This window comes from Polistes canadensis, unplaced genomic scaffold, assembly GCF_001313835.1.
Source record: "Polistes canadensis isolate GaletaPanama2010 unplaced genomic scaffold, ASM131383v1 scaffold_252, whole genome shotgun sequence".
NCBI classification, from domain to species: Eukaryota; Metazoa; Arthropoda; class Insecta; order Hymenoptera; family Vespidae; genus Polistes; species Polistes canadensis.
The window spans coordinates 48,607-76,011 of record NW_014569799.1 but is presented as its reverse complement, the minus strand read 5'-3'; the positions used below and the strand labels follow the sequence as shown (position 1 = coordinate 76,011).

General features: G+C 28.7%; 6 protein-coding genes across 9 annotated transcripts; 3 read left to right on the top strand and 3 right to left on the bottom strand.

Moving 5' to 3' along the window:
- The first annotated feature begins 453 nt into the window (after window positions 1-453).
- Window positions 454-1,986, top strand: LOC106790630 (luc7-like protein 3). Its single transcript, XM_014755681.1, has 4 exons — window positions 454-848; window positions 966-1,285; window positions 1,426-1,634; window positions 1,729-1,986. The coding sequence occupies exons 1-4, from the start codon at window positions 775-777 to the stop codon at window positions 1,828-1,830; spliced, it is 705 nt and encodes a 234-aa protein (XP_014611167.1). The 5' UTR covers window positions 454-774; the 3' UTR covers window positions 1,831-1,986.
- Window positions 1,987-4,090: 2,104 nt separating this feature from the next.
- On the bottom strand, window positions 4,091-6,019 carry LOC106790648 (integral membrane protein 2A). The gene is made up of 5 exons (XM_014755712.1): window positions 5,682-6,019; window positions 4,812-5,285; window positions 4,612-4,726; window positions 4,352-4,498; window positions 4,091-4,263 (listed from the first exon to the last, which is right to left on the bottom strand). Exons 1-5 carry the CDS (start codon window positions 5,763-5,765, stop codon window positions 4,166-4,168), a joined length of 918 nt encoding a protein of 305 aa, XP_014611198.1. The 5' UTR covers window positions 5,766-6,019; the 3' UTR covers window positions 4,091-4,165.
- Window positions 6,020-6,759: 740 nt separating this feature from the next.
- LOC106790649 lies at window positions 6,760-9,411 on the top strand. Of its 2 annotated transcripts, XM_014755714.1 has the most exons (4): window positions 6,762-6,937; window positions 7,001-7,136; window positions 7,228-7,311; window positions 7,391-9,411. In XM_014755714.1, the coding sequence occupies exons 2-4, from the start codon at window positions 7,104-7,106 to the stop codon at window positions 7,586-7,588; spliced, it is 315 nt and encodes a 104-aa protein (XP_014611200.1). In that variant the 5' UTR covers window positions 6,762-6,937; window positions 7,001-7,103; the 3' UTR covers window positions 7,589-9,411. The 2 variants fall into 2 exon arrangements, with proteins under 2 accessions (XP_014611199.1, XP_014611200.1); XM_014755713.1 differs by having other exon boundaries at window positions 6,760-7,136.
- Window positions 9,412-10,141: 730 nt separating this feature from the next.
- On the top strand, window positions 10,142-14,256 carry LOC106790641. 2 transcript variants are annotated; one of them, XM_014755706.1, is made up of 4 exons: window positions 10,142-11,841; window positions 12,507-12,758; window positions 12,956-13,301; window positions 13,633-14,256. In XM_014755706.1, exons 2-4 carry the CDS (start codon window positions 12,528-12,530, stop codon window positions 14,004-14,006), a joined length of 951 nt encoding a protein of 316 aa, XP_014611192.1. In that variant the 5' UTR covers window positions 10,142-11,841; window positions 12,507-12,527; the 3' UTR covers window positions 14,007-14,256. The 2 variants fall into 2 exon arrangements, with proteins under 2 accessions (XP_014611192.1, XP_014611191.1); XM_014755705.1 differs by having other exon boundaries at window positions 10,142-12,758.
- Window positions 14,257-14,360: 104 nt separating this feature from the next.
- On the bottom strand, window positions 14,361-18,076 carry LOC106790639 (squamous cell carcinoma antigen recognized by T-cells 3). The gene is made up of 6 exons (XM_014755701.1): window positions 17,352-18,076; window positions 17,094-17,275; window positions 16,140-17,017; window positions 15,431-16,049; window positions 15,015-15,162; window positions 14,361-14,946 (listed from the first exon to the last, which is right to left on the bottom strand). The coding sequence occupies exons 1-6, from the start codon at window positions 17,950-17,952 to the stop codon at window positions 14,507-14,509; spliced, it is 2,868 nt and encodes a 955-aa protein (XP_014611187.1). The 5' UTR covers window positions 17,953-18,076; the 3' UTR covers window positions 14,361-14,506.
- A 197-nt stretch (window positions 18,077-18,273) lies between these two features.
- Window positions 18,274-26,789, bottom strand: LOC106790640 (phospholipase DDHD1-like). 2 transcript variants are annotated; one of them, XM_014755704.1, is made up of 11 exons: window positions 26,771-26,789; window positions 26,520-26,619; window positions 26,107-26,430; window positions 24,826-24,999; window positions 24,531-24,659; window positions 24,198-24,339; window positions 23,963-24,069; window positions 23,547-23,857; window positions 23,180-23,462; window positions 22,852-23,007; window positions 18,274-22,775 (listed from the first exon to the last, which is right to left on the bottom strand). In XM_014755704.1, the coding sequence occupies exons 2-11, from the start codon at window positions 26,584-26,586 to the stop codon at window positions 22,627-22,629; spliced, it is 1,842 nt and encodes a 613-aa protein (XP_014611190.1). In that variant the 5' UTR covers window positions 26,587-26,619; window positions 26,771-26,789; the 3' UTR covers window positions 18,274-22,626. The 2 variants fall into 2 exon arrangements, with proteins under 2 accessions (XP_014611190.1, XP_014611188.1); XM_014755702.1 differs by lacking the exon at window positions 26,771-26,789 and having other exon boundaries at window positions 26,520-26,764.
- Window positions 26,790-27,405: the final 616 nt, after the last annotated feature.

Below are 27,405 nucleotides of genomic sequence, written 5' to 3'. Positions count from 1 at the left end.
GAGAGCATATTTGTATTTACATCGCGATGTATATTCGCCGCAACATTTCAAAGTATATATACACACAACACGTCTCGTTACTCTTCTTTTTCTTTTCATTTCTTTTCCAAGTATTTATGCTACCTTCCGATATCAAATCGAAACATCTCCGACACTTTATCGCAATAAATGTCGATTAACACAGTTACCTACTTGACAAATAAATCCTTATTATTTTATTTTCAATTAATAAAACAACAACAAAATGTTCCTTTTGTATTTTTCGATTCAACATTTGTGTATTTATTCAAAAATCATCGCGCTTTTTATTAGTTTATCTTAAGTTCTGAAGATGGCGTGAATGCTCGTTATATTTTAAAAAAAAAAACTTTTTTACCGATAGAGCAAAACAATAATTACCATCCGAGTTGATTACATAGGAATTGTCTTTACCGACGGTCGTTCATACAGTTCGAGTACATAGTTTCTGTTATACTATAATAACGTATAATCATTTAATTCACGTTCGAGGAAACGTTTTAAGACGTCACAATCTGTTTAAACAATTTATCCTAACAAATTGACTTGTATTAAAACGAAAATTATCTAGACAACACATGTGATCGAATAGCACCTTAGTATAACAATAGACTTCATTTAATATCATCTTGTTGACAATGCCCAAAACAAACGTGTTCAGCAGTTTCATAATTGATATAACTCAAACGAATAATTACGAATAATTAATTATAGACAAGATTTTAAGTAAAATTTTGTTTCTAGTACTTAACAATTATGGCAAGATATTCGAGTGATTCAGATTCAGATTATAGCAACAGATACAAAAGAAAACACAGCAGAAAATCTAGGTTTGTTACTATTATATCAAATTATATAATAATATATAAATAAATACACAAACTATATATTCAAGATATTAGATTGATATAAAATAATGAATAATTATTATCAATTTTATACTTTAGATCCACCAGTTCGGATACAAGCGAATCATCTCCGTATCGTAAGAGATCATCTAAACATTCAAAATCAAAACGGAGACATCGTTCGCACTCCAGAAGTAGAGGCAGAGATAGAAGCTCCAAGAGTTACAAGAGTGCCAGAAGCAATTCGGGTGATAGAGATAAGCGTCGCTATCGTTCACGTACACGTAGATCCCATTCTTCTGATCGTAGCAAAAGAAAAATGAGATCTAATTCTAGAGATAAATCTAGAAGTCGTTCCAGCAGTTCGCAGTCTACCGTTAAACCTATTATTGACAAATCTAATAATCCCATTACCAAAGGTATCATTTTAGTTGTCTCATTGAGACAACTGGATTTATGATCTCATATCGTGTTGATAAAAGAAATATTCTAAAGATTCAACATATTAACACTTATCTTCTACAAATATCTCTTTCTATCTCTCTTTCTCTCTATTTAGATGACTTTTTAATTGAACCACGTATCAAGGAAAGCGTATTAGAAGAAATTAATTCTGAAGGATTTATGCCTAAACAATTTACTTCTTCATCTTCTCATACGAAAGAAAGCAAATTTAAAAACATTGTCATCGATATTAGCGCTGATACTATTCAAATTCCAACTGTAACAGATATAAGCACTATACCAGAAAGTATATTTCATCCTTCGGTAAGAAAATATAATATTATTCTACACAGTCCATTGATATAAATGATGTTATTTATAAATTATTATTTTATTTTTAATTTCTTTTTACTTTCAGATTATGCACGATCAAGAAGCTCGCTTTGATAAATGGGTTAAAAAACTTTATACGCTTAGGCAAAAAGCATTAGTCGATATGACACATTCTAATTCTACTTGATATCTATGAAATTTAAAAATTTTATATTTTATATCTTGTAAATAAATCAAAGTGTCGTTTTCATCATATTACAGTGATATATATCAATTATCTGCATTGCACATTTTGTAATAATGACTTTTCTTATTTTATTAAAAGTCTTTTCTCTCTTTGCGATTAAAAGTTTGTCTTAACTTACAATTATAATTTTTTATTATGCGTCCAATTATCTAATATAAATTAACATTTATATTGAAAATCTATAGGTTTCCTTATTTCTCCTCATAGAATATATTGCTAAAATTGAGCAAAACACAACTGGGACACCCTGTATGTATACTTTTTATTTTTGTATGATCTTACAATATATATTTTGCATACAATTTTACAAATTTTATATACTTATTATCGAATAATATAACTAATAACAATAAAATATATAACTTAACAACGCATTGAAATGATATAATAATATAGAAGAACTTTACGTATATAATGTACATTATATATATATATATAATAATAATATTTCAAATCCTAGAGAGAATTTATCTTCAAAAAATTTAAATGCGTATAATATATATTTGGAAGATAAAGTTTCTAAGCCTGACAGATTTTAAACAATTATATTTCACATACAATTTTAGATTTGAAAATGAACATTTTATAATAAAAAACTAAAATACTGCAATCGTGTTATCTCATATTTTTTCCATCTAATTCTACAAATGATTAATATATAATATACACTATCTTACTACCACATGCAGTAAGATATATACGTTCTCATAAAGTAAGTTTCTAAATATTTCATTCTCTCTTTCTTTCTTTATTATTTTCAGCAACTTTTTATTTAGAGCTAACGTTGCATATCAAAGCCGTTGTGTTGCTTTTAAAAATGATCATCATCGTTCATGATTTTCTAAATATTCTTTACTATGTATAGAAACATTTTTTCCTTAATCATATTATATATATATATATTCACATGATATTTATAATTGAAAGCTTCTTTCATCGTAATTTAATGATGGGAGGATGCTAGAAGTTTCATTNTATATATATATATATATATATATGTATAGCCAAACAGTTTTAGATATGTAACTTAAATATCAAAGATACACACGTATTTCTACTATATATACCAGAATATTAAATGCACGGAATGCAATACGTTCATTTTTCTACATTTTTTATTTGGATTTTCATTTGTTTTTTTGTTTATATATATATTTTTCATTTTTAATGTAAGTTTTTCTGCTAATAATAGAAGAAATGTAGAATTTAAATTATAGCGATTGAAATTTGATCTAATAAAAATTCAGTATCGCTTGAAAACAGTCCTATAAATAAAACAAAAACAAACAGAACAGTAAGTAATATATTCGATGTAAAAGTTTGTTTTTTCTAATCCAAAGAAATGAATTATCGATTGGACTCTGTTATTTTATTTACCTCACGTTGTAAAGCAATTTCAATGAAGAAAAATTTATCCCTTCTATCCGATCGTCGTCAAATTTGATATGTATTTATCTAAAATAAGAGAATGCAGTTTGTGTTTCTTTGATATACGAAAAGATATTATATATGTAATCATTGTTTATATAATCTTTTTTTAATAAGAAGAGAAAATGTAATAATACGCGCGATAATGTAATATAATAATATCCCTATTATCTGATATTTAATTAAAATATATAATAGACACATCCTTCTTACAAGATTTAATTAATAACTTAATCACATTGTATAGAGAGAGAGAGAGAGAGAGAGAGAGAGAGAGAGAGAGAGAGAGAGAGAAAGAGAGAGAGAGAGAAACGTAGTATAAATGAAATATTTATTATTCTTAACGATTCCAATGAAAATCCAATTAATAATATAATCGTTAAATATATTAAATAAAGAAGCTTATAAAAAGAATGTAGCCTATTTATTTTGTTCGAATTCTATTGCACATCTAAGATTAACCGGTTATTGCACAATGTTTAATCACTCGCATTAGATATTAATGCGAATATATATAATAAATGATGACAACTGCTATCCAGGATTAAGTAGATAAATGTTGTGGAAAGACATAATGGTGTTGAAAAGTAGACTTACATCTGAAAATTATTAATATATCGTTTGATTTATATTTGAATGAATAAATTACAAGTAACGTAAAGCAAAATTATTCAAAGCTAGGAGTTGTACAATAAAAATTATATCGATAAAAGAAATCGCTATAGTCACCTATGTTTTCTGGGTATTACGTAACCTGTTATTTTTCTCATTGTTTTTTTTCTTTTTTTTTTTTTTTTACATCAATCTACTGAATCTTAATTGCCTAAAAAATGTAAATTCCTTCTTTTTACTTATGGAATTCGTTCAAATTCAAAATATCAATTTCTACGATATCTTTCCCAGCAAATTGTGCAAAAATACCGCTCGATGCGCTCCTCTTAACAACTGAAATTTATGAATATTTAGCTGTATCACACAAATTGTTATATCAGATAATAAATTTGATTCATTCAAAGTCTGTATCCACTCTCACCAGTAGGATTAACTTTTCTCAGCATATACGTTGGCAAATCTTGGCATTCACGAGCAATGTATGTTCCGACAGTAGACATATCAGTAATAGGCGGAATAACAACTTTCATAGTTTCACGTACAATATCTGTATCCACTTCGTAGTAACCTAATAAATAGAAAAAATAGTTAAATAATAGAATTTTCCAAAATTCTAATAGTAGAGTTAATCGCTTCGAACTTGTCAACAGCTCATATGATCTTGTAATACAATCGTATTACCATTAAACATTTTTCTAAGAAGATCATAAAGATTATGCGGTGGCAAAACTCGTTGACGATTCAACGGCATAACGAAACAACATTGACCATCGATATCTATAATTCCGGTTTTATTCTGAAAATAAATACTATGAGAAAAGAAATGAATTATATTTAGAAGAAGAAAAAACAGAGAGAGAGAGAATTAGTAGATTTCTTACAATGTTAAAATCATGTATAAAACGTCCTTGACGACCGCCACGAAAATCTGGCACATCAATCTTTTCGTAATGTTCATTTTCAAGATCAATTTCAAAACGTTCCTTAATAAAACTCTTATTATTGTCTACATTATTTTCAAGATCCATTTCCTCTGGTTCAGGACCTCTAGCAAAATTCTTGAACAAATTAGAATCAGCGATGATAGCCTGATGCATACTATCACCGCTGTACGGCGTTTTATCATAGGGAATGCTATACCATCCAGTACGGAATCTATGTATTTGTGCTCTGGCATATTGTATGTATATATAAAGACCCCCTATTACACCGATTATTAATATCATCAATGCAATAAGGAACAATGAGAACGTAGCAGTCACATGAATTCTATGGATATTTCTGCGCGCAACAAAGTAATGTCTACCAACGTTAGGTTTTTGGGTTTGTGCTTCCAAATCGGTTTTTGAAGAATCCTGTATATAATCAAAAATACATGTATTATTTTACTAAGTATAATTAATTAGTATCAAATACAAATATATACGTGTTTAACTGCAATAATACATGTATACATATTTTAAGATAAGACTTTTATCAATTGTGATGATAATAATAATGTATGTACATTATTATATATATATATATATACTATTTATATATGCATGCATACATATATATATATATATATATATATATGCATTAAAAAAAAAATTCGATTGAATTATTTAAGATAATTTAAAATAATATGGGATATAGAAGAAGAAAAAAAGAAAAGAAAAAAAGAGAGGAAAAATAAATAAAATGAATCAAAATGAATTGTAGTCATGCAAACGATATTGTTATCGAATGTCAACGATAAACGTGCTAACCGCAGCAGTTTCTTCTACAAACAATGGCTGCTCCTTTTTGTCCGACGCCTTCTTCTCACTGATAGCTTTCGTGATGATAGTCATGTTTCTATTCCCTTTTTATTATCTCGTTACTTTCGTAAATTATTAAGATTAAATCTTAGATAAAATTTACGTCGTCATGTGCCAAACGCAACGATCAATGTCACTAAATGCACCAATTTTTCAATTCGAATAACGATTATACAAAGGGGTACACGTACAAGCCGAAGAGCCAAACGAAGTCCTTCAACTAGCAGCAAACTGCGCACATGCAAACATCCGAGCAGTTCTCTTCTCGAGATTGATCGGTGACAACCGCGCCTCCATTCGATTAATCCTAGTTTTACGCATGCGTTAAAATAAAATCTCCAACTCCAAGAATAATTTTCGATATTTCGTTGAAATACAAATCTATCTAACGGTATTGTTATTTCAATCGAAATTATATTTCATGAGTAGTGATTATATTAATTTATACTTTGAAATCATTTTCTTATTGATATGGCGAATGACGTTGTTTGAATAGTGCGATTTGAAAATTCCCGCATTTTTCGTTGTATCAAATATATCGATTCGACCCAACTTACCGACGGTACAGTCGATATATTATCCGTTGATAAATTTGATACCATGTGTGTTGCATGTATCATACAAAAGATCCATATGTGTTAGTTAGAGTCAAAWATATTAAAATTTTCGTAATATTACATTTTGAAGCTTAAATAACGTTCGGTATATATTGCAGTAATTTCTTTTTTCTTGTTTCGTATTTAATTCAATTGAATTCAATTGAATATTGTTACTTTGAAAATCAACCTTAATTATGTCCCCTCCAGGTGTACCAACTTTACTTTCATGTTTCTTTTAAGTGCGCTTGCGCCTTGAATTTGTGGTTCTGCATAAATATTATTTTCAACTAATTAACGATAAATAAAAAATATCTAATAAAATATAGTTGAGGAGCCGGAGAAACAAAAAATGAGCAGTTGATTGAAAACAAAAAACAATAGAAAATTTCGTTGCTTTGCTTAGAAATGAGCAAAATGATGATTTTTGTATTTTCAATTATTAATAACTAATTAAATAATTAATTAATAAAGTGTGCAATTATAGATTTTAAATGTGCAGTTAGTGAACAATTAAGAGTACTTATTAATTTTTGTCTGCTGTTGAGGTTCTATGCCAACTTTTCTGTGCTTGCATGTGTGCATATGTGCATTATTCTGCCATCTTCAGTAAGTGCATCGAATCGATTATTATAACCGTTTTTTATGCCCTATTCAAAATTCTTGAAATAGGTATAATCGATTTTGAAGCGGTAAGGCAGTGGTCTTTTGTGCGTATCTTTCATTAATTACACCTTCCCTTTTGATAAAGATATTCTTATTTTGAAAAGAAAACATGGAGTCTGCCATCGTACATCTTGAACAAAGCGTAAGTTTAATCTTTAATAAAATGTTTAAATTTATAACTTATCCTTACGTAAATGTCAAAGTTTAATATTATTTTTCATTCATAACTTTAGGTTCAAAAGGCTGATGGAAAATTAGATATGATTGCTTGGCAAATAGATGCTTTTGAGAAAGAATTTGAAGATCCAGATAACGAGGTATTTTATTCTACAAAACTTTGAATAATATTCTCCTCAATGGGTTATGAGTTATTTAAATTATTTTAATTTTTAACAGATATCAGTAGTTCGCTTGTTACGCTCTGTCCATCAAGTTACTAAAGATTATCAAAACCTTCGCCAAGAAATTTCAGAGGTTCAACAGTTGCAAAAACAACTTTCCGATTCGCTTAAGGCTCAACTAACTCAAGTGCACGGTAATTTCAATTTACTTCGTAATAAATTAGTAGGACAAAAGACGCCTCAGTTAAAATAAGAAAGAAACATTCTTAAACAATTATTGTTTATTTATTATTTCTATTAGATTCTATGTTATGCATTTTTCAAGTTGTCTTACTTAACATAGGATTGAATTTCAGAATTTCTTATATTCGTTCATATATTACAGCTTTGTAATATATAAAGTATTATTATATCAATGAGTAATCCATTCGTTGAAAAATCTAAGTCAACATATTCATGATTAGAAGAATAAAAGTGACATGAATTACTTTTATTTGTGTTAAATCCAAACGTTACATTTCTTATCATTTTCAATTTGTCTATCTACATATCACTTTTATTCTCAACGTTTCCTATAATGAATAATGAAAATACGAAATATAAAAAAATATAGAAATTTCTTAATCTAACAAGTCGAACAAACTTCTTTTTGAATCTTCTACTTAAATCTCAATAATTGTTTTACGAATAAGATGGGATCAAGTGTTTTACTGACAAATAAATGATGAAATATGTGTCATAAATTAATGGCACCGGGGCCAATCTATATGCTCGCGCATTCAACTTTGAAAGGTCTTTAATAAAATATTAATCATAATTCTCATTTCTTTTGACATAATAAATATGTTAACAATTACTAGTATGTCAAAAAAAAAAAAAAATAACATATTACTTTCTATGCATAAAACGAAGAAGAACACCCTATGTATTTATATTTCTCAAGAACTTATAAGAAATGCACTGATTAAATATTCACTTTGATAACACCATTCTATACTATCTTTATCTAGATAATATTAACTAAACTATAGATTATTCATTATATTCAATAATACTTCCTCTTTCAATTCCTTAAGAAATGTGCATTGAGAATGAGTTTGAAACAATAGGATAAAAGTACGACTCGCAACGAGAAAAGAAAAAAATAAGAGAGTTTTTGTACTAAATCGTGAGAGAAATAACATTGCCTTACCAACATAGTTGCGCATTTATCCAAGTACGTGTACTATGTTATATAACGTGAAATCTGTATTATTATATACACTATGTATGTACACTATATTTATTGTATAAGGTATATACGCATGTTATTTATTGATATAATCAATATGATGATACAGTACTTTTTAGTATTCCATCGTTAGATTATATATTATATCCTAGAGAAAATGTTTTCAATCGAGATTTATTATATATTTCATTATTATTGTTACTATCATTATTGCAAACTATTTTCTTTAATTAGAAATTGAATTAAATCAATTAAAAAATATCCTTTCTAATTAAAGTAACAACGTCTTAATAAATCTACTTCGTACTTTATGTGAAAACTCCTATAAGTCAATATAAATATCAATATATTCATTAATTTTGGAAATTAGAAATTGATAATACTTAGAATCTATGAAATCTTGACGATTGTTTTATATCACACAATTAGAATGATAAAAATACTTATTGTTACTGCAAAGTAGAATAAAAAAAAAAACAAAAGACTATAAAATCAATTTTTCTATTAACTTTTTAAGCACTGCACAACACCACTATAGTAACTTTCGTAGATATCATCCTTTTGAAGTATGAATCGCTATAGTCGTTTTCATGGATATTGGCATAGAGAAGAACATTAGAGAACATAGAGATACATTGTTATAGAAAGTCCCGCAGTAACTAAAAGGTTAATATTATCAACCATGAAAAATTGAAATTAATCATTGTAACATTATTCAATTACCGTATATAAATTAAGAGAAAAATGGTCTGGAACACATTTATAACGTGCCAAAACTTTGGTCAATTAGTAAAGTAATTTTTCCTTTACAAAGAATAGATGCATAAATCTAATTCTATTCTTTGTCATAGATAGGCAATAGAACATATCATATTCAAGACTTATTCTATGTAATTAAATATTGTAAGTATATTATATTAATACGCCTGGTATTCTAAAGCAAACGCATCAATTTTTACTTTATCGAAGGATTGCATCTTATTATCCTTCCTATGATATATTCAACGCAAATACCACAATAATTAGCCATTGGTGGTATTCTTCTTTTCTCGACCAATAATATGTGGTCAGTGCATAATCAAATATATATGCTTCTTATGCATCGTCCTTCAATAATTATTTATACTCTTACAACTGTTAATATTGTTAGAATATTTCGCTGCATGTTTTATATTTAACTGTAACTTGTTATTATCTATATAATGCGATATTTATTTATATATGTTCTTATATATATATACAAGCAAAGCTTATAATAACATTTATCCATTTTGGATTATTCAGTCTACGATATATTAAATAATGAAATGACGACGTATTAAACATTTTTAGTTTTATGCTTAAATTTTATCGTTTCTATAAAATTAATCGATTCAATTAATTTCTATTTGTATACTATTTCTTAATGTTTATAATTCAATAAGAATCATATTTGTGTGATTAAATGTACAAATATTAAGTTATTCTATTTATACGATTATTGATTATTGTAATGTACGCGCGCGCGCGCGATTGTTCACAAATTTATATATATATATATATATATATAAATATATATATACACAAATCCTCAATACAACAACAACAAAACCTGTATCTTTTTAGATATTTATTATATATTCATATTATAAAATAAATTGTTATCTCTCCGTAGTGAAACGAACCTGCGTATTCAATGCTTGTAAAATTATCCCGAACATGAATATGCAAAATATAATAAGCGTATGTATTCGCGCCTGTTATAAATTATTGAAAATTTACGTAGATATATAAAGTAAACGTCTCCCTCGTTAATGTTAGATCCAGTAAAAAACCGGTTGGAATGTCCGTGAATAGAAGTATGAACTTTAAACGCGTTCGAGGTCACGGAACTTTCTTTAGACTTTTACCATAAAACATTTCTTTCGTTTCGAAAACAATTTGTACAATTTTTAATTATAAATGAAATCAAATAAATATTCTTGTACACTTTACGAATTAAATGCGATTCTCGTACATCTTATTATCATCGTGTAAAAGCGATCATCATCCGGTTGATGATTCACTCCGGTTGAATTTGTCTCTGGAGGAGACAGACACAAGTAAAAATATCATTCCAAAATATATGATTATACGTACATATATTTTTGTATCCTATGGAATACAAATGTTTCCATGCGATTGAAAGTTGAGAATTTTCGTTCGTTTAAAATGCATGAATGCATTCGGTATCGATTGGAAAGAAGAATCGCACGAATAACTTTAGTTAATATAGCCTAATTTATTATTTATTCATTCTTTTTTTTTTTTTCTTTTTTTTTTTTTTTTCTTTTTTTCATCGTTCTAACAATTTTCTCCCTGAGTGAGTTATCGCGAAACGTTGAAGCAAACGGAGAAAGCAAGGAAGTTCTTAGTTAACAGACTGAGACCAGAATCTCTTTAAATCTATTATCGATGAAATCAAGCGAACGTTCATCCGTTAAAGATGTTAAACGAATGCCAATCAGAAAGCGTAAGCGTTTTAGAACACCATTTCCATTTCGTTCCGACAATTTTACACCTCAGCCGTCATAACAACCGGGGCTACTTTCCGCATAATTTCCCGTTCACCGTTATGGGAAAGAGTATATAATCGTTTGAAAATATATTCTCTAAAGCAAAAATAATATCTCTATTTAGATGTTCCTTTTCTATGAGGTAACAATAACTACTGAATATTGTTCACTATGCATTATTATTTGTCTTCCAGAAAGAGATACGTAACGCAAGCTTATTATGAAATGTATTCCTTCACCTTGCATTCAAGATTGCATTCAAGATCGCATTCAAGATCGCATTGAAAATCTACATACCGAGTGTTAGACTGTGAATGATTTTATCTAAATATTCTATTGGTCTTATGAAAAAATACTTGTACGCAAGATGTTTAGAGGTAATTGATAATTAGGTTGTCTACGCTCTTAGGAAAAAAGGATTTTCGGTCGCGACATAGAAGCGCAACTCGTCGTATTTGCAAGCATCGATGTCTCCGTGTGGAACGTGCTTCGTGGTGTGATACCACCGAGTATGCCACGAATACGAGCGAACGCCTCGTTCTAATGACCTACTCTTAATGTGCCGCAGCTCGAAAGAGAGTTCGAATAGCAAACTTTGAAGTTCAGTCATCGACCGACCGACCGACCGGTTTCCTGTTTCGTTTCGAGTGGGATCTCAGTGGCTCTGATTCACCGTTCGCCGATGCGAGGAGGAGGACAGTGTCGCGAGAAAACAGGGCCCTCGATTCTATCATACAGACGGTACGTTCTCCTCTATCTATCTTTTTTCTATTTAAACAGTGATTCAATATCTTTCATGTGTCCAGTGTATTAGTGATCCAGTGGAATATTTACTAACTTTTAAATAAATCCAGAATCACTGGAATACTTCATCTTTCAAAGTGAAGATTCATGTAATTTTTCGAATACTTATTGAAATCAAATTCTTATGGAATAACCATATCTGTAAATAATACAACAGTGTGTACCTTGAATTAAATAAATGTGCTATCTTATATTGAACATTTTATATCATTTGGTAAGAACAACGCAAACAAATATTACTATCATGACGAAGATAGTAGAATTCTTAAAACTTTAACAAAATTTCATTTGCGCATAAGAGAACAAAAAATGCATTCGATATTAAATATTTGTTTAATAAGCAATATATTTTCTAACAATGTTTTACTTCGTTACCAAGCACTTTTACTTTTTCTCATTGTTCAAGATAAACTGATATATACATATATACAGACGTATGTACACTGTTCATACGATAACCGGTCTCTGCACAATTCTCCGTTCATTCTTTTTATAACTAACTCGCTGCCTATAACATCGAAAGTTATAATAAGAAAATTAAATAGAAAAATAAATCTACTTATAGTTAAGCTTGTCAATCGGTATGTTTCTTTTTTTTATAGAGGCCACTTCTCATTTAAAAGATGCGCTTCGTGATTTTTGCATTGATTTGTCTTGTTGCGTTACTCGTCAAACGAGTATCATCTCATGGAAGACTGATAGAACCACCTTCAAGAGCATCTATGTGGAGATATGGTTTCGACACTCCGCATGATTATAATGATCACGAATGCTATTGCGGTGGTTTCACTAGACAGTGGCAACGAAATAAAGGAAAATGTGGAATTTGCGGAGACCCTTGGGATTCCACTACCGTACGTTTTTATTCTGCATTTTCTCATTTTATTTTTTTTTTTTTTTTTTCCGAACAAATTGTTGTGATGGAATAATCGTGCGCGACAAAAATACATTTCTACAATTTCTGCACTAATAAAATGATTACGATGGTCCCATTCATTATAAAACGAATCAAAAATATTGTTAATTTTCTTTTTGATTATTTTGATCACAGCCACGTTTGCACGAAACTGGTGGGAAGTATGGGAACGGGGTGATCGTTCGAAGATATCGAACTGGTTCCGTTATACCGGTTCGCGTCGAGTTAACAGCAAATCATTATGGCTATTTTGAATTTCGCACGTGTCCGATGATTTACCGTGACAAGGAAGTCACTCAGGAATGTTTGGACAAATATCTTCTAGTTGGAAAAAATGGAACTGCAAAATATTATCCAGGCCCTGGTAACAAGGTCTTCGAAGGATTTTATAAATTACCCGAAGGATTGACTTGTAGACAATGCGTTTTTCAATGGAGATATATAGCTGGCAATAATTGGGGCGATTGCGGAAATGGGACAGGTATTATTTTAGTAAAATTACAAAATAATAAATACAAACATTCCCAATTGAATAAATCTAGCAATAACGAGATATGTAAATACTTTCTATATTAATATGTATCATTACCATCTATAATTGTTTAGCATAATTATTAAGAGTTGATTTTGAAATATCATTATAGAAAGTAGAATAACAATTGGATAGTTTTATTCGTTACGACATTTTTGCATATTACTGTTATTTCAGCAATACTCATTAAACTTCTTAGCACGTATAATTGCATGACGAGATTGCAAGAAATAACAAAAAGACAATTTATCGTATCTCTATGCGCGTGTTTGTTCGTTAGGAGCTGTAGGATGTGGACCACAAGAAGAATTTCGTGCATGTGCTGATATCGCTATTGGTGACAATGAAACTGTATCATTACCAGATCTTCCAAAAGTGCCAACAGAAAGTATACCTACGGACATATCATCAACTATGGAACCAACTTCTATACCAATATCGGCACCTTCTTGGTTGTTCAGTATTATCATCGCTGGTACGTGTCTTTTGGTGGTGCTGGCTGCTATGGCACTGCTTTACACGTACTATTACCACGCTGGTAGAGCCAAAAAATGGCTTTTGCAAAGAAGACTTCTGACGCCAGACAGAAATCCACCCGTGGCTCCACCAAGACACAAGAAATGTCACATATCTAATGCACAATTGCAAATGTAATATGCAACGGTAATTCATTTCAAGAAAAATATGAAAATTTATCCAAATATTTTTCTACTTCAAAAATTATACGCACTGCAATTATTTCATTCCTGTTCATTATTAAATTCGTTTAGAATTGTATTTAAGTCATTTTTTGTAAGCACTTTCGTGTGCGTGTAAGTGTGCGTGATTGAACGATCGTTGCATGAATATTTTAGCGTTGAAAATAATTTACAAATGTTTCCTACGTATTTTCATGATGTATATATTACACATTATTCATTTATACGTTGAAGATATTTATTGTATTTCGTGGTCGACTATCATAATGTATTTCTTTTCTTTATACTCTGTTATTATTATTATCGTCTTTTTATCAAAATTCTATATTCATAATATATAATTTGCTTTATACAATTATACAATATATATATATACTTTCTCAGATATAGGGAAGGATACTACGTGATACGGAGCACTGGAATCATTAAAAATAATGTTTTATATAATACGATAGATTATTTTTTATTTAACAACATATTACGAAAATCTTGATTACTTTTCGGCTGGGGTACTCCGTTCTTAGATAAATTCTTATTAGTACTATTAGTATTATTACTATTAATTATAACATTACGCGGTACCATAGATAACAAGGTTTTTGGTAACCCAAACGTTGTTCTACTTACTGTACTACTACCCAACGATTTACCATGAAAAACTTCTTCTTTCTTACGTTCAGGTGGTTGACTAATAGCTACGTTTATTTCTTTCGTATCAATTTTCATACCGTCCGTAGCAAGAAGAGCTTTAGCAGCATCAGCTTCGTTTAAGTATTCAACGTATGCCAATCCTTTGGAATGTCCATTGCGATAAGTAACTAAGCGAACGTCTTTTAATTTTCCGTAAATACTAAATATTTTGTCAAGATCCTCTGTCGTCGTCGTAACCGGAAGACCTACGAGATAATTATAATGTTATCATCATACATAATCAACGTCAAGCTTCATATATTATTATGCGTACCTTTGACAAAAAGTTTATTCTTTTCCAGTGTGCTATTGTATTTAAATCCTGAACCTCTCGTGCTTTTGTTAGGATCACATCTTGAAACAAACATGGGACGTCCATTTATGGGCGTTCTATCTAACGTCAATGCTTTTTCAACTGCCTCCTGTCAAAATGTATACTACTTCATGATTGTTCGACGATCGCGATAGATAGAAATTTTTCTATTCAGGATGGTAAAAGCAATTTTCCTATATGTACATTCAATATGTTACCAAAAAAACTCACTTATGATATCATAAATAATAAAAGTTAATTTATACATCGAAAGAATTAATATTTCAGGATTATTATATAAATACTACAAGTTCTTAAAATATTGGACACGTTTTTTTACCACCCTGTATATTTAATAAGAACGTCTATTAACGTACAGTATTGCTTAATTTAACGTAACAATAACCTTTGTTACGTCCCTTATAATCTTTAATCATTTTAACCAAAGTTATTGGTCCTGCCGGTTGTAAAGCTTCCCTAACTTCATCCTCGATTGCTGTGTAATCCAAATTACTAATGAATACGGTTAACTTATCATCTACTTCACGATTTGTATCGGCTTCTTCATTTTCAGATACTTTGAAGCCTGGTGGTGGTTGATCTTTTGACTTAACTTCTTCCATGCTGTAGATTTTGTCCAAGTTAAGACAACTTTCTTTTAATTTAAATTGATTTTTCTCTTCCACTTTTACTATTTTGCTTAGAGAAACTCCTAAATTCTTCCATTTGCTTATATCTTCAGCTTTCCTCCTAATTGCTTTCTTTGGTTGTACATATGATTCTTTTTTCAAACTAGCTTGCTTAGCTTTAGATTTTTCTTCCGTTAATTTGCCCAGTCTTTCTTTAATTTTCATTTCACAAAATTCCATTTGTTCGAGATTACCTTCGTCGCGTTCAAAATTCAACCAGGAATTAGCCACACTTTCAGGCCAATCTTTGACCGAAGTCAATGCTCTTTTATATAATTTTCTCAAATGTTTTGTGTCGCCGTAACACCTATATTTCAAATCAAAATCATATATACGGATCTCAAAACTTTGATGCAATCTTGTTTAAATAATTTATATCGATGTAAGCAAAAATTACCTTTCTAAAGAGATATATTCCAACCAATAAGAAGCAGTTCCCGAGTGGCCTAGCGAAAATATATCTGTCCAAAGAGATCTAGCCTTTTCCATATTATTGGCAGTTATAGCTTCTGTTCTTGCCCAATATTGTAAAATTATTCCATTAGGATCACCTTCCAAACCAAATATCTTAGCCAAGTGTTCGCATGCTCTGTTAAATGTATTACGAAGAATATCTATTTGTTTATCCTCTTCGTCTACATTTTCATCTATTTTACGACGCAAATATTCTAAATATTTCATCCAAAGATCACGATAATCATTTGCCTCTGAAAAACCCATAACGAAAGATTTTTCTAATAAGTTTTGAACGTCCGAAACAGGTCTCTCCCATTTCTCGTACGCTCTAATCCACTTTTGCCAAATAGTTGAACACCATGGAATATTTCTTGATGCCTTTTCATATACCTTGCTTAATACCAACTCTATCTTAATGTTATTCTCAAGATAATTAATATAATCTAGCCAAAGCGGCACTTCAAGACTGAGATCAGCAATTGCTCTCTCATATAAAACTGTAACACGACCTGGATCTCCGTTTGTTTTTTCATACGACAAATATTCTTTATAGGCATCAAGTAATTCGTTTTCTTTTCGGGAAGATACTACTTTTTCTTCATAAGGAAGACGATTATTTAGCTTTTCAAGAGCACATTCATATCCTGCGAGTACAATATTATCGTCTACAGTAGCTTGGGCACCATCTCCAGCTCTCCAAGTTTCATACTCTTCGTATGTTTTTTCCATATCTAGTAAAGGACATGCTAATTGGCGTCGGAAAAGATTTCCAATACGGTCCAGTTGTTCCTTCTTTTCAGTTACATTTGCGGGATCAATCTACTTGAAATAAAATTCAATAAATTTGACAGTAAAAACATTTCAACATAAATTAATTCATATTTCTTTAATTTACCAATGCAAATAATACTGCTTCAAATTCTCTAAATGCTTCCCATATTATAGCTCCTCTGATGACATGCAATCCGGCTGATGTTAATGCGGATTCAAAAAGTTGACGAACATTTTGAATTCCATCCTTTTTATTGTCCATATTTCCAATACTGAATTGTAAATATTCCAGCCAAACCTTGACACCTAATCAAATTTTCATACAAATAAGTTTTATGCCTTCTAATTATTATCAAATATAGATATCGTAACTACAACTTACAAAGATAATCTTTAACAGCTCTTTCGCAGATTTTCACAACTTCAGCCTTTTCTTCGCTACTTACAGCTAATTTAATTTCATCGCGTAACCATGATAGCCATAATTCTGGACTCAAAGGGTACATTGAACTCATGTTTTCTCTTGCAGTACGTAAACGTTCAAGTTCACCCATCATTTCAAACTTTTTAATCAACTTAATATGACTACTGTAATCGTAAGGATTTTCTGCCAGCAAAGCCTCCAATGCTTTAATTTCTGCTTCATCGGCATTATCATCATCGCCATCGCCCTCATTGACATCCATATGATCATCATTACTTTCTTTACCATCATCATCATCATCATCATCATCATCATCATCATCGTCATCGTCGTCGTCATCATCATCATCATCATCATTATCGCTATTCAAACTTTCTTCATTCTTTTTCTCATCTTTATTATCTACTTCTTGATCCTCTTCATTTTCTTGTTCTTCATTTTCTTGTTCTTCATTTTCTCTCAATTTTAACTCCTTTTTACTTACGATTAATGAACTCGTACTCGAAGAGCTTTCTTCGTCACTTTCACTTTTAAAATCCATTTCTTCTGTTTCTTCCATTTGTATTTATTATTAAGAAAAGATTTTTATGTATTGTGTTAAATTTGAATTTCTGCAATCAGAAAACCGCAATGATTCTTTTTCACTCAAAGGTTATATTTGTTTCTTTAGTTGTGTGACAATCACCGAGCAAGTTCTAATTGTACGGCGCATGACCAAAAAAAAGCGGGTACATTTAAATACTCTAATGCAATTGTAAAATTATTCTCTAAAATCTGATTCTTTGATATTTTAAAAGGAATCCTTCATTGAACTAAACATTTTCTAACAATATATAAATAATTTACTCATTATCCTTATTGACTATGTATATACATGGCATTTAATATGTTTCTCTCATTTCATCACTCTTTGATGATATCTTTATTCCTTTTCGACATTTTTTGTCCAATTTTTACAAATAACAGATTTTTTTTATAACTACATTGTTCCAATTAGCTTACAGTAAATACATTATTATTCGTTTAAAAGCGTAAATACTTATTTTAATTTTCCTTTTATATTACCCTTAAAATAGAACAAAGAATATTTTAGGTCACATTGGTTGACGACAGACTTAATAATGTATCAAAATTAGATATTATAATATTAATGCATTATCATTTTTGTTAAAAAATTAATATTACCATTCGATCTAGCGCGATATTGAGCACATGTCTTTATTCAAATGACAATTGAATGTACACGAAGATAGTAAAAATAATAGATCACAGCACTTTTCTTATTCGAATACATTATTAATTATGGCACATAAAACTAATAATTATAACATAATATTTTTAAAGATATTTAATTAAGCTCTTATTACCACGTATAAATTATTAAATGAAATACAATGTTGATTTATTATATATAATCTAATTTTATGAAAAAGTATTTTTATTGGAAGCACAAGGTTTCTAGAAAATTATTCAAATGTTTAGTCGCGTGTGTCATCTTTGTAATAAGATATTATATTTATTAAATAGTCCTTTATTTATTTAATGGCAAACTAATTGTAAGTAAAGAATCATATAATTCATAACGAAGTTAAACTCCTTTTGATATAGCGCTAATACATAGTATTACAAAATTTCCTATCATATATTATATTATCAATAATTATAGATCGTGTAGGAAAAACTATCTTATATAATTAAACTATTAGAATATATGCATCATATTAAAAAGGAGAAAAGAGAATAGCCGTTAGTTTTATTAACATGTAATCATGAATATACAAGTATGTAGGAACACGTTATTATGTTTCGTAATTGAAAATTACTATCATTATATTTCTTTTTGAGATATATCAATTTTATCGTACATGTTGGATGCGATTACAATAAAAATTCATCATATAAAATAATATTGTTAGTATTTAATAATATCTAATTAATTATGCATGTTCCTGCGTACCTGACTATATGAATATTGATTGATATGAAAGTAATTTTATAATCTTCATTTTATTGTCATAATACTACGGCGTGTACTTAATTAAATGTTCAATTCGAAAACAGTTATTGCACAATATTATTTATCATGCATACATGCACGATTCTGTAGTTTTTTTTTTTTTAAGTAAAATAAATATATCATTTTTAAAAAGAATCTGCATAAATATGATAAAAATAAATTGTCTAAACGTATGTATTTAATAATGAAACATTGATCTGTATCTTTTACTTGCTAAAATAAAAAGAAATGAAAATGAATTTTAAAACACATTGAACGCTGGCACTTGCATTGCTTGTCTATGACTTAACAGTTATTGACTTCTAAATACATTTTTCCAGATTTACCATTGATCCGATATTTTATAGATCTTCTTCTGTGTTTCGTTAAAAATTAAACAAATGCAGAAAAAGTAAACAATAACAAGTAGAACACATTGACGCATAAAATATACTTACATAGTTTGAATATAAAAAGAATCTCACAGTAATGCAAAGCTGACGTTAAATGTGTAAAATATAATTAATATAAGCCAATTACAATATATTTATATTATTATAATAATAAAAACATAAAATAAATTGATAACTTAAACTTAGTTTAGATTAACATAATTGCATATATGCCTGGTAAATACTTTCATGTTCGCTTTTTTTTTTTTGTTTTTTGTAGTAACTGCATAAGGGAATAAAATATATATAAATATATATTTAATTCTTTTGATATGATATTCCAAATATAACTCTTTTTTTTCAATCTTGGTCACGTATATTCTTTTACACAATATTAGTTAATATATTACGTTTAAAAATTACTTATTATTGTTATAATAAGTATTTACAAGGATAAAATTTGAACGTTGTAACATTTGAATAAGATTAATAGCATTACATAATGTTTCCAATTTTAATGCGAGTAACAAATTATGCTATAATAAATATTAAACAAAGTTCTTTTCTTTTTCCTTTTTTGATTCCAACCGATTACATTTTATTGTTTGAATTTTTATTCTATAAAAGAATACTCTGTTCCCTTGCACAGTCAATACATTAAATTTATCTTATTTATTATTATTTCATAGAATCGATTAACTTTATTTATTTACTTATTATAATTTTGAATAAGATTATATTAAAAAAGCTGTAATAAAAAAATCAATGATATACGCACATGCAAATAATTAATTAATTAATTGCATGTTTTTCTATACGTTGGTCATTTTTTTTTAACTGGCTAATTATACTCGTTAGCCGTTTTAATCGTAGTAAATTGTCTGTACAACGAATGAACTTCATTTGGAATACAAGGAAAATTTGAAATTTTTGGTTTTTGTTTCTTCTATTTTAATAATACTATTATTATGCACTATTTTGTTATTGTTGTCTCATAGTGTAATTACAATAATCTTATACGAGATTGATATAAAAACAAAGGATTCCATATATAAAGATGTGTCTATAAAACATCATTATTAGAAAACCAAACCAGATTTGATTGATACGCATACATATAAATCAATTTAACATTAATAATATATGTATCTGTATCAATGATAAATTGAAATTGCGAAATAAAACTTTTTTTATAATACGTTTTGTTGAAATATATGCATACCTAATCCAAACCGTTGTTGGAAAAAAATGTAGATATAATTAAGTAGCGAATGTTAATACATACAAATTGATTAACGAATAGTCGGTTGATATGTAACAACCTTTCAATGTATAATAAGAAAAAGGATAAATGAAAAAAATGGTAATGGAATAAAATTGTCTATATATTTAATATTATCTGTAAACAAGTTTTGGTCAACGACAGTTAAATTAGGTATATGTATGATTACATTTAATATCTACATTTGGTTTTTTTGAAAAAAAAAAAAAAAAAAAAAAAAAAAAAAAAAAAAAAACAAAAATGTCGTATAGAAAAAGATGTTATTTAACAATTTCAATTTATTATTTCAAGAAGAGTCAGTTCTATTCCTGGTTGTACCATGATTAGTGGGCCACTGTGTATATACACACATACGCACAATGCATACCATCACAGGAAATATATTACAATGATATTGTGCTGTGCTTTTACAAAATTTAAAATATGATTTGGAATAGTCGTTAATGAAACGTAAAAATAGTCGTTAATTACAATCTATCGAATAAAAACATCGAGGGTATGTTTACGACCTCGATTTCAATTGAATATATTAACTTTTCCCCAATTTTATTGTGATATGATTTCGTTTTTAAATCCCACTGTATTTCGAGCTTCTTATAGTCATCATAGATGAATATGATTAGAATTGTATACATACGTATGCAACGTATCTTAAATGATATAGAGAAACATGATCAGTGAGTAAGAATTTTAAAGAAATAAAACAATTTGTGCACAGAGAGTGATAACGTTTCTTGTTTACTCAAAAATTTGAGTATCGGTATGACAGATGTTACATAGTTTTAATTATTAAGCAATTTTCTTTCATTTTATTCTTTCATTGCGTCTCATTATATTCAGTATTAGAACATAGATGAATATATTATTATACTTGAATAATCCAATTAAATAATCATTGTCCTTAAAGTGGGAGATTGTACTGATATAAAATGAAAAGTAAACTTTTAATGGCTAACTTTAAAGGAAGATTACTACCATTATTAATCTTTTATCATCAATTAATGTACGTGTGTGTATTTTTTTTTGGTCTTAACAATTGTATATTATGATTAAATTCTTAAATAAATATCTAGTATAAACTATATACTTATTAAACACAACAAATAAAACTTATTTATGATAAGTTATAAAAACAGGCATTTTTAAAGATAAAAGTAATATACGTGTATTATAATAATATTATTATAATATTATTATAATAGACATATATCACTTTTACATACACACATCTTATTATTCCTTACAGTATGAAGTAATATACAAATTTAACATGTGTATGATGCGCGCACACATGCGCTTATGTACACATACGCATACATACCTATATAATTTATTTGATCTGCAAAATCTTGACCGTATTAATATTGAACTGCATGAATTATTATATAAAATCTCATGAATTTTATGTAGATTTTATATTGTTATTGTATCGTTTTTTTCCCATTATCACAGATTGTTTTTTAGTGGTAGGCCTAATGTTTATATCAGGTATAAAAGGCCAGCAATCGACTAGTAAATTTAATAAAATCTGCTTAAATTCATCTTCAAGCAATGACATTGCCATCATGCTTCTAATGTTGGAAATAGTCTTGTTAGAACAAAATAAGCCACATCATCGTTACTCCAATATCTAGTATGAGCTACTACTGCATATAAATAATTTCTACCTAATCCAACTGCTCGTAAAACGTAATCCAAACGTTGCGTTAGCTCTAATGAATATACAAAATGTCATTATACTTTAATATATTAGGCGAATTCAAATTATTATAATTTATAAATGAATACCTTGTCCTGGACGGATTGGTGGATTTGAGTCAGGTGTCGGCGAAGATGATCCTTCTTTAACATTCCAACCTGCTCTAACTAAACCCCAAAGACTCCATCCTTTTTCTGTATTACGATTGGACACGTCTACTGGACTATCTTCTCTTTCCTCAGTCTCTATTAATATAAGAAAATGTATAAAAATTAGATATTACGTATTTCACTACTTCCTTTCTCCTCAGAATCAATTCTCCAAATCCAATCAGCTCAGTGGTTCCCAATTTTTTCACGAATCCTACATATTCCTCTCTCTACGTACATATTATTTAAATATTTAATAAACACATACCAGTTGGAGATAGATTTTGATCTGCGTTAACTACTGACGAGGGTTCCATTTGTAATTCATCAACTCCACCTCCATACGGTGGTATAACAACTGGCTCAATTTTACTATATCCTCTTTCCAAAAGTGGTTCCATACGATATGCAACAGGATCAGACCAGTGAAATATATTATAAAATCTTTTGCAGAGACCTTGAGGCATTACATCTAATCTATTGGACGGTGTACGTGTACGTAATGCTAAAAACACTGATAAAGGAGAACCCAGACAAAATAAGTTCTCAATCTATAAATAAGAAAATGTCATAATTAAATATTTGTGTATTGCATTTTGTAGAAACATTATAAGATAATGGCTAAAATTACTTACAGGAAATTGTAAACCTTGCAGTAATACTTCTTGATCAGGAGACGGAGGTCTTGTGTCTGGACCCATCCATCCTGTAACTATATCATATACGATGACGCAGCCCAACGAATGTGCCAAAATTGAAACTTTGCCTTTCCAGTCAGGATGTCTGCTAGTGAACATGAAATATAATCTATTCAATTCTTTTTGTAATCCAGCTCTTACTTCTCCACCATAAAGAGGACTTGTATAATAAAGTATATCCATTGCTGACGTATTTAATAGATGACGAATACTTAAAACACTGTATGGTGTGATAGCTTCAACTATATCTAGAAATATGTATACAAAAATATATAAATAATCGTTATGACTCATTGCTTTCTTATAACTTATAAACCTATAATTAATACATCAACGCGTATAATCTTGCTTACCTCCGTCAAGTTTCAAGGATGATCTCCATTCAACGGGGAAAAATTCAACCCTGTAATTTGAGTGTGGAAAGAACCGTTGTTTCAATCGTTCTATGCATTCTCTAAATCTGTTAAAAAAGAAATCATTTAATTAATCATTTATATTAATGTGTGATAGTGTTAAGGAAATATTTTTAATTAAATTAAAGCTTTACCCATAAGATTTAATAACAAAATAAAATATACAAAATCTTACGATGTCGTATTGCGTATTATTTTTCCAGTATCTCTTTTTTGACCAATTCCATGAACAACAAATACTAAATGATCAATATCTTGAGGCTTATCTTCCATTATGGCAGGAATTTTATATCCTCTTTTTATTCGATATCCTGTGGCTATAATATTCATTGCATATTTAAGTATATTTATATAGTACTATAATATAAAATAATAGAATTATTTTTGTAAAAAGAGAAAAGATCAGTAATATTAAATTACTTAATCCATTCAAAATTTAAGATCTGTAAGATATATGTACTATCATTTTGAAAAATGCTAATGAGTATAGTAATGAAAAAGTAATTACTTTTAGGCAAGCCCAATTTGGATGTAACGCTACGCATTAATTTACTTGTTGTATATTCACTGTATAATGCAACATAATCTATTGAATGCCAGTCGACGTGAAATTCTGGAAAACATTCCGTATGTAATACTGAAACATTAATGTATTAATCAATATTTCAATTTATGTAATGTAACATTTATTTTACATTTTAAAAATTGTAAGTTCATGCTAAATATCTATGGGTGATTATAGTCACCGATAAAGCACAAAAAGTGTAAGCATCAAATAAGTTAATATGAAAAATAGTTGATACCTTTATATGAATAAGAAGAGGCATTTGTTTCAGGTGTTGATTTATACTGTTCCGAAGATGGTTTTGGAAACAATTTGAGATGAACTTCTTCTATGACTTTAGAATGTTCTATTTCCAATGGTATCCAACTACCATCGTAATACCACGTACCTCTCATTATTTCCCATTCTTCACCTATTAATTTAAATGTAATATAATTAATTTCTCATATCAAATTAAAATACATTATATCATATATCGAAGTAAAATAAATGAGAATGTGAATGATATTAGCAAGAGTTAGAGAAAATACAGTTTTTCTAAAAGTGTGTATTGTGTTAAAAAAATTGTGGTAACGACAAGGAGGTAGCCTAAATATGTAACAATAATTATAAACATAGATTGACATTCATGGTATATGTACAAATGCATAAAAATGATTTAACTAAATTATTATAGCGAATTTCCATATGAGAAATTGATATTCCTATTACTGTTGCTATTGCTCGATCAGTTGAAGGAAATTGGCTATGATAAACTTGAAGAAAAAAAGATCATATAAAAATAATATTAGATACTCGTCAGATTGTGAAAGATTATATATACAACAATTATAATAATAAACAGGATGATGCAAAAAAATCATAAAATGAAGAATACTGAGATCCATAAATTATGGTCTTAATTGTTTCATAAAACATACATAACATATAAAAATATACAGGATATAAGAAAAGGATATATTTCACTGTTTGAATTGATATGTATGCTTACACCTGCTCAATGTTGGCATTTATTCGCAATTATTCCATGATTCTCAATGTTTATGGATACATAAAACTGGATACTATGCAGTCAATTATTAGCAGTCTTCTTATACAAATTAAGATTATTAAAATTTATTATTCGCTATCTTATAGTCTCATATGTCGTTTAGACTGTTTTTAATTGTTCTCATATATATATATCGATTCAATTATTTAGATCAAAATAAGATATACGAAAAATGATTTAAACTAGTAAAATATTTACTTCCGAGATACTTTTAATGTCTGCATTATTATTACGATATTTTTTGTAAATAAATTTTTTCCTCTTCGCCGTTCCCACATATGTTATATTATCAACGATAATAATCTTCGTCGTGAAGTATATTAATCTTTAATCAAAGTGTATATATATATATATGTATATATGTATATATATATATATATATAAAATACAGACTATCTACAAATATTATTCGACAGAAATAAGTATTAAATATAAATGATGAAATTATTGTTAAATAAAAATCAGCACCTGGCCAATATATAGAGATACATTTCATATTATCTATTTCCGTATCATACATTCCTCCTCTAACAACGACTTTCTCAGCAGGTGGCAATTCATTACTTTTACCATCATTTTTACTAAGAAGACATTGTCTCTCTTGCCAAGCCGTTTCTATTCGCAAACTATCATATCCACAAAACTCGACCCATCTTTTATCGACTCCGCCTTTGTAAAACCAACGTATTTCTTCAGGTGTAAGCGGTTCGGCATAAGTTGGTTCATTAATTGTACTTTTAGTATCTTCTTTTGTACTTTGTGTACTTTGTTCGTTATCCACATCTCCATTCCCTTCAATAATAATAATCATAGGAAATTGAATTATTTCACTCTTGCATTATCGCTTACCATTATAATTGTACAATAGTACAATTTAATACCTTCACAAATATCTATTTCCAAAGCAACTTCACTGAATGGATCTACTGCAATTGGATTACTGGACATTCTTTATTAACGCTGTAAGCCTTTTGAAACCCTCTATTATTTCAACAACAACAAAATATACAAAAATGTATATATATAGATGACTGATTCAATAGTCGCATTTAAACTGCACAATGCATTTCAACGAGAAATGATAATAATAGCACTCAAGTACAATATAATCATACAATATTAAGTTACTTACGATTGTTTAAACACTTTATAAAATGAATATTTTATATAATTATTAAATTAATAATTTAATTTTTAATATTACACAAACAAAAATAATTATTTACTTTTATTTGATACGATACAAAGAAAGCAAAGAAAAAAAGAAAGATAGAACAAAAATAATAATACAAAGACACGGTGACAGGCAGCGACGTTAGAAATATTATCAAGATACTTAAAGTACTCCCCCCTTTAGAATATATGAAAATAATTAACGTGTGTATTATCGAAATATATAATTGATCTTCGTAAACGCACTGTAAGAAGACTGATTCATTTCTCTGAACTGTAATCTTATATAACTACATTTGATTTCCGAATGGGTTTCCGCTTTGCAAACGCAATATGTTTAAATTCCAGAACTTAGACAGCTGATCGTCAATGGCACTAGCATAGTTACAAAAGAAGACTAATGCAATAGGCATACATGTGATATCTATTACATGCATGCAACTTTCAATGCATTGTATCATAATCTGCACTGTATTTATCGTAACCTACCGCGCGTGTTCTAAAGTATGCAACTTACATCACCACACATTTATACGCATATATATGTGTGTGTATATATATATATATATATATATATATATATATATATATATA

Excerpts from the sequence above, each read along its gene's own strand:
- LOC106790630 (XM_014755681.1), top strand. The coding sequence starts at position 775 with ATGGCAAGATATTCGAGTGATTCAGATTCAGATTATAGCAACAGATAC. Across the intron at positions 849-965 it reads AAACACAGCAGAAAATCTAG|ATCCACCAGTTCGGATACAA; the intron begins GTTTGTTACTAT and ends TTTATACTTTAG. Across the intron at positions 1,286-1,425 it reads TAATAATCCCATTACCAAAG|ATGACTTTTTAATTGAACCA; the intron begins GTATCATTTTAG and ends CTCTCTATTTAG.
- LOC106790648 (XM_014755712.1), bottom strand. The coding sequence starts at position 5,765 with ATGACTATCATCACGAAAGCTATCAGTGAGAAGAAGGCGTCGGACAAA. Across the intron at positions 4,499-4,611 it reads TCTTAGAAAAATGTTTAATG|GTTACTACGAAGTGGATACA; the intron begins GTAATACGATTG and ends TCTATTTATTAG. Across the intron at positions 4,264-4,351 it reads GAGAAAAGTTAATCCTACTG|TTGTTAAGAGGAGCGCATCG; the intron begins GTGAGAGTGGAT and ends CATAAATTTCAG.
- LOC106790649 (XM_014755713.1), top strand. The coding sequence starts at position 7,104 with ATGGAGTCTGCCATCGTACATCTTGAACAAAGC. Across the intron at positions 7,137-7,227 it reads TCGTACATCTTGAACAAAGC|GTTCAAAAGGCTGATGGAAA; the intron begins GTAAGTTTAATC and ends TCATAACTTTAG. Across the intron at positions 7,312-7,390 it reads TTGAAGATCCAGATAACGAG|ATATCAGTAGTTCGCTTGTT; the intron begins GTATTTTATTCT and ends AATTTTTAACAG.
- LOC106790641 (XM_014755706.1), top strand. The coding sequence starts at position 12,528 with ATGCGCTTCGTGATTTTTGCATTGATTTGTCTTGTTGCGTTACTCGTC. Across the intron at positions 12,759-12,955 it reads ACCCTTGGGATTCCACTACC|CCACGTTTGCACGAAACTGG; the intron begins GTACGTTTTTAT and ends TTTTGATCACAG. Across the intron at positions 13,302-13,632 it reads CGATTGCGGAAATGGGACAG|GAGCTGTAGGATGTGGACCA; the intron begins GTATTATTTTAG and ends TTTGTTCGTTAG.
- LOC106790639 (XM_014755701.1), bottom strand. The coding sequence starts at position 17,952 with ATGGAAGAAACAGAAGAAATGGATTTTAAAAGTGAAAGTGACGAAGAA. Across the intron at positions 17,018-17,093 it reads AAGCAGTATTATTTGCATTG|ATTGATCCCGCAAATGTAAC; the intron begins GTAAATTAAAGA and ends TATTTCAAGTAG. Across the intron at positions 16,050-16,139 it reads GAATATATCTCTTTAGAAAG|GTGTTACGGCGACACAAAAC; the intron begins GTAATTTTTGCT and ends TTTGAAATATAG.
- LOC106790640 (XM_014755704.1), bottom strand. The coding sequence starts at position 26,586 with ATGTCCAGTAATCCAATTGCAGTAGATCCATTCAGTGAAGTTGCTTTG. Across the intron at positions 23,858-23,962 it reads ATCCTTGAAACTTGACGGAG|ATATAGTTGAAGCTATCACA; the intron begins GTAAGCAAGATT and ends ACATATTTCTAG. Across the intron at positions 23,463-23,546 it reads TGCAAGGTTTACAATTTCCT|ATTGAGAACTTATTTTGTCT; the intron begins GTAAGTAATTTT and ends TCTTATTTATAG.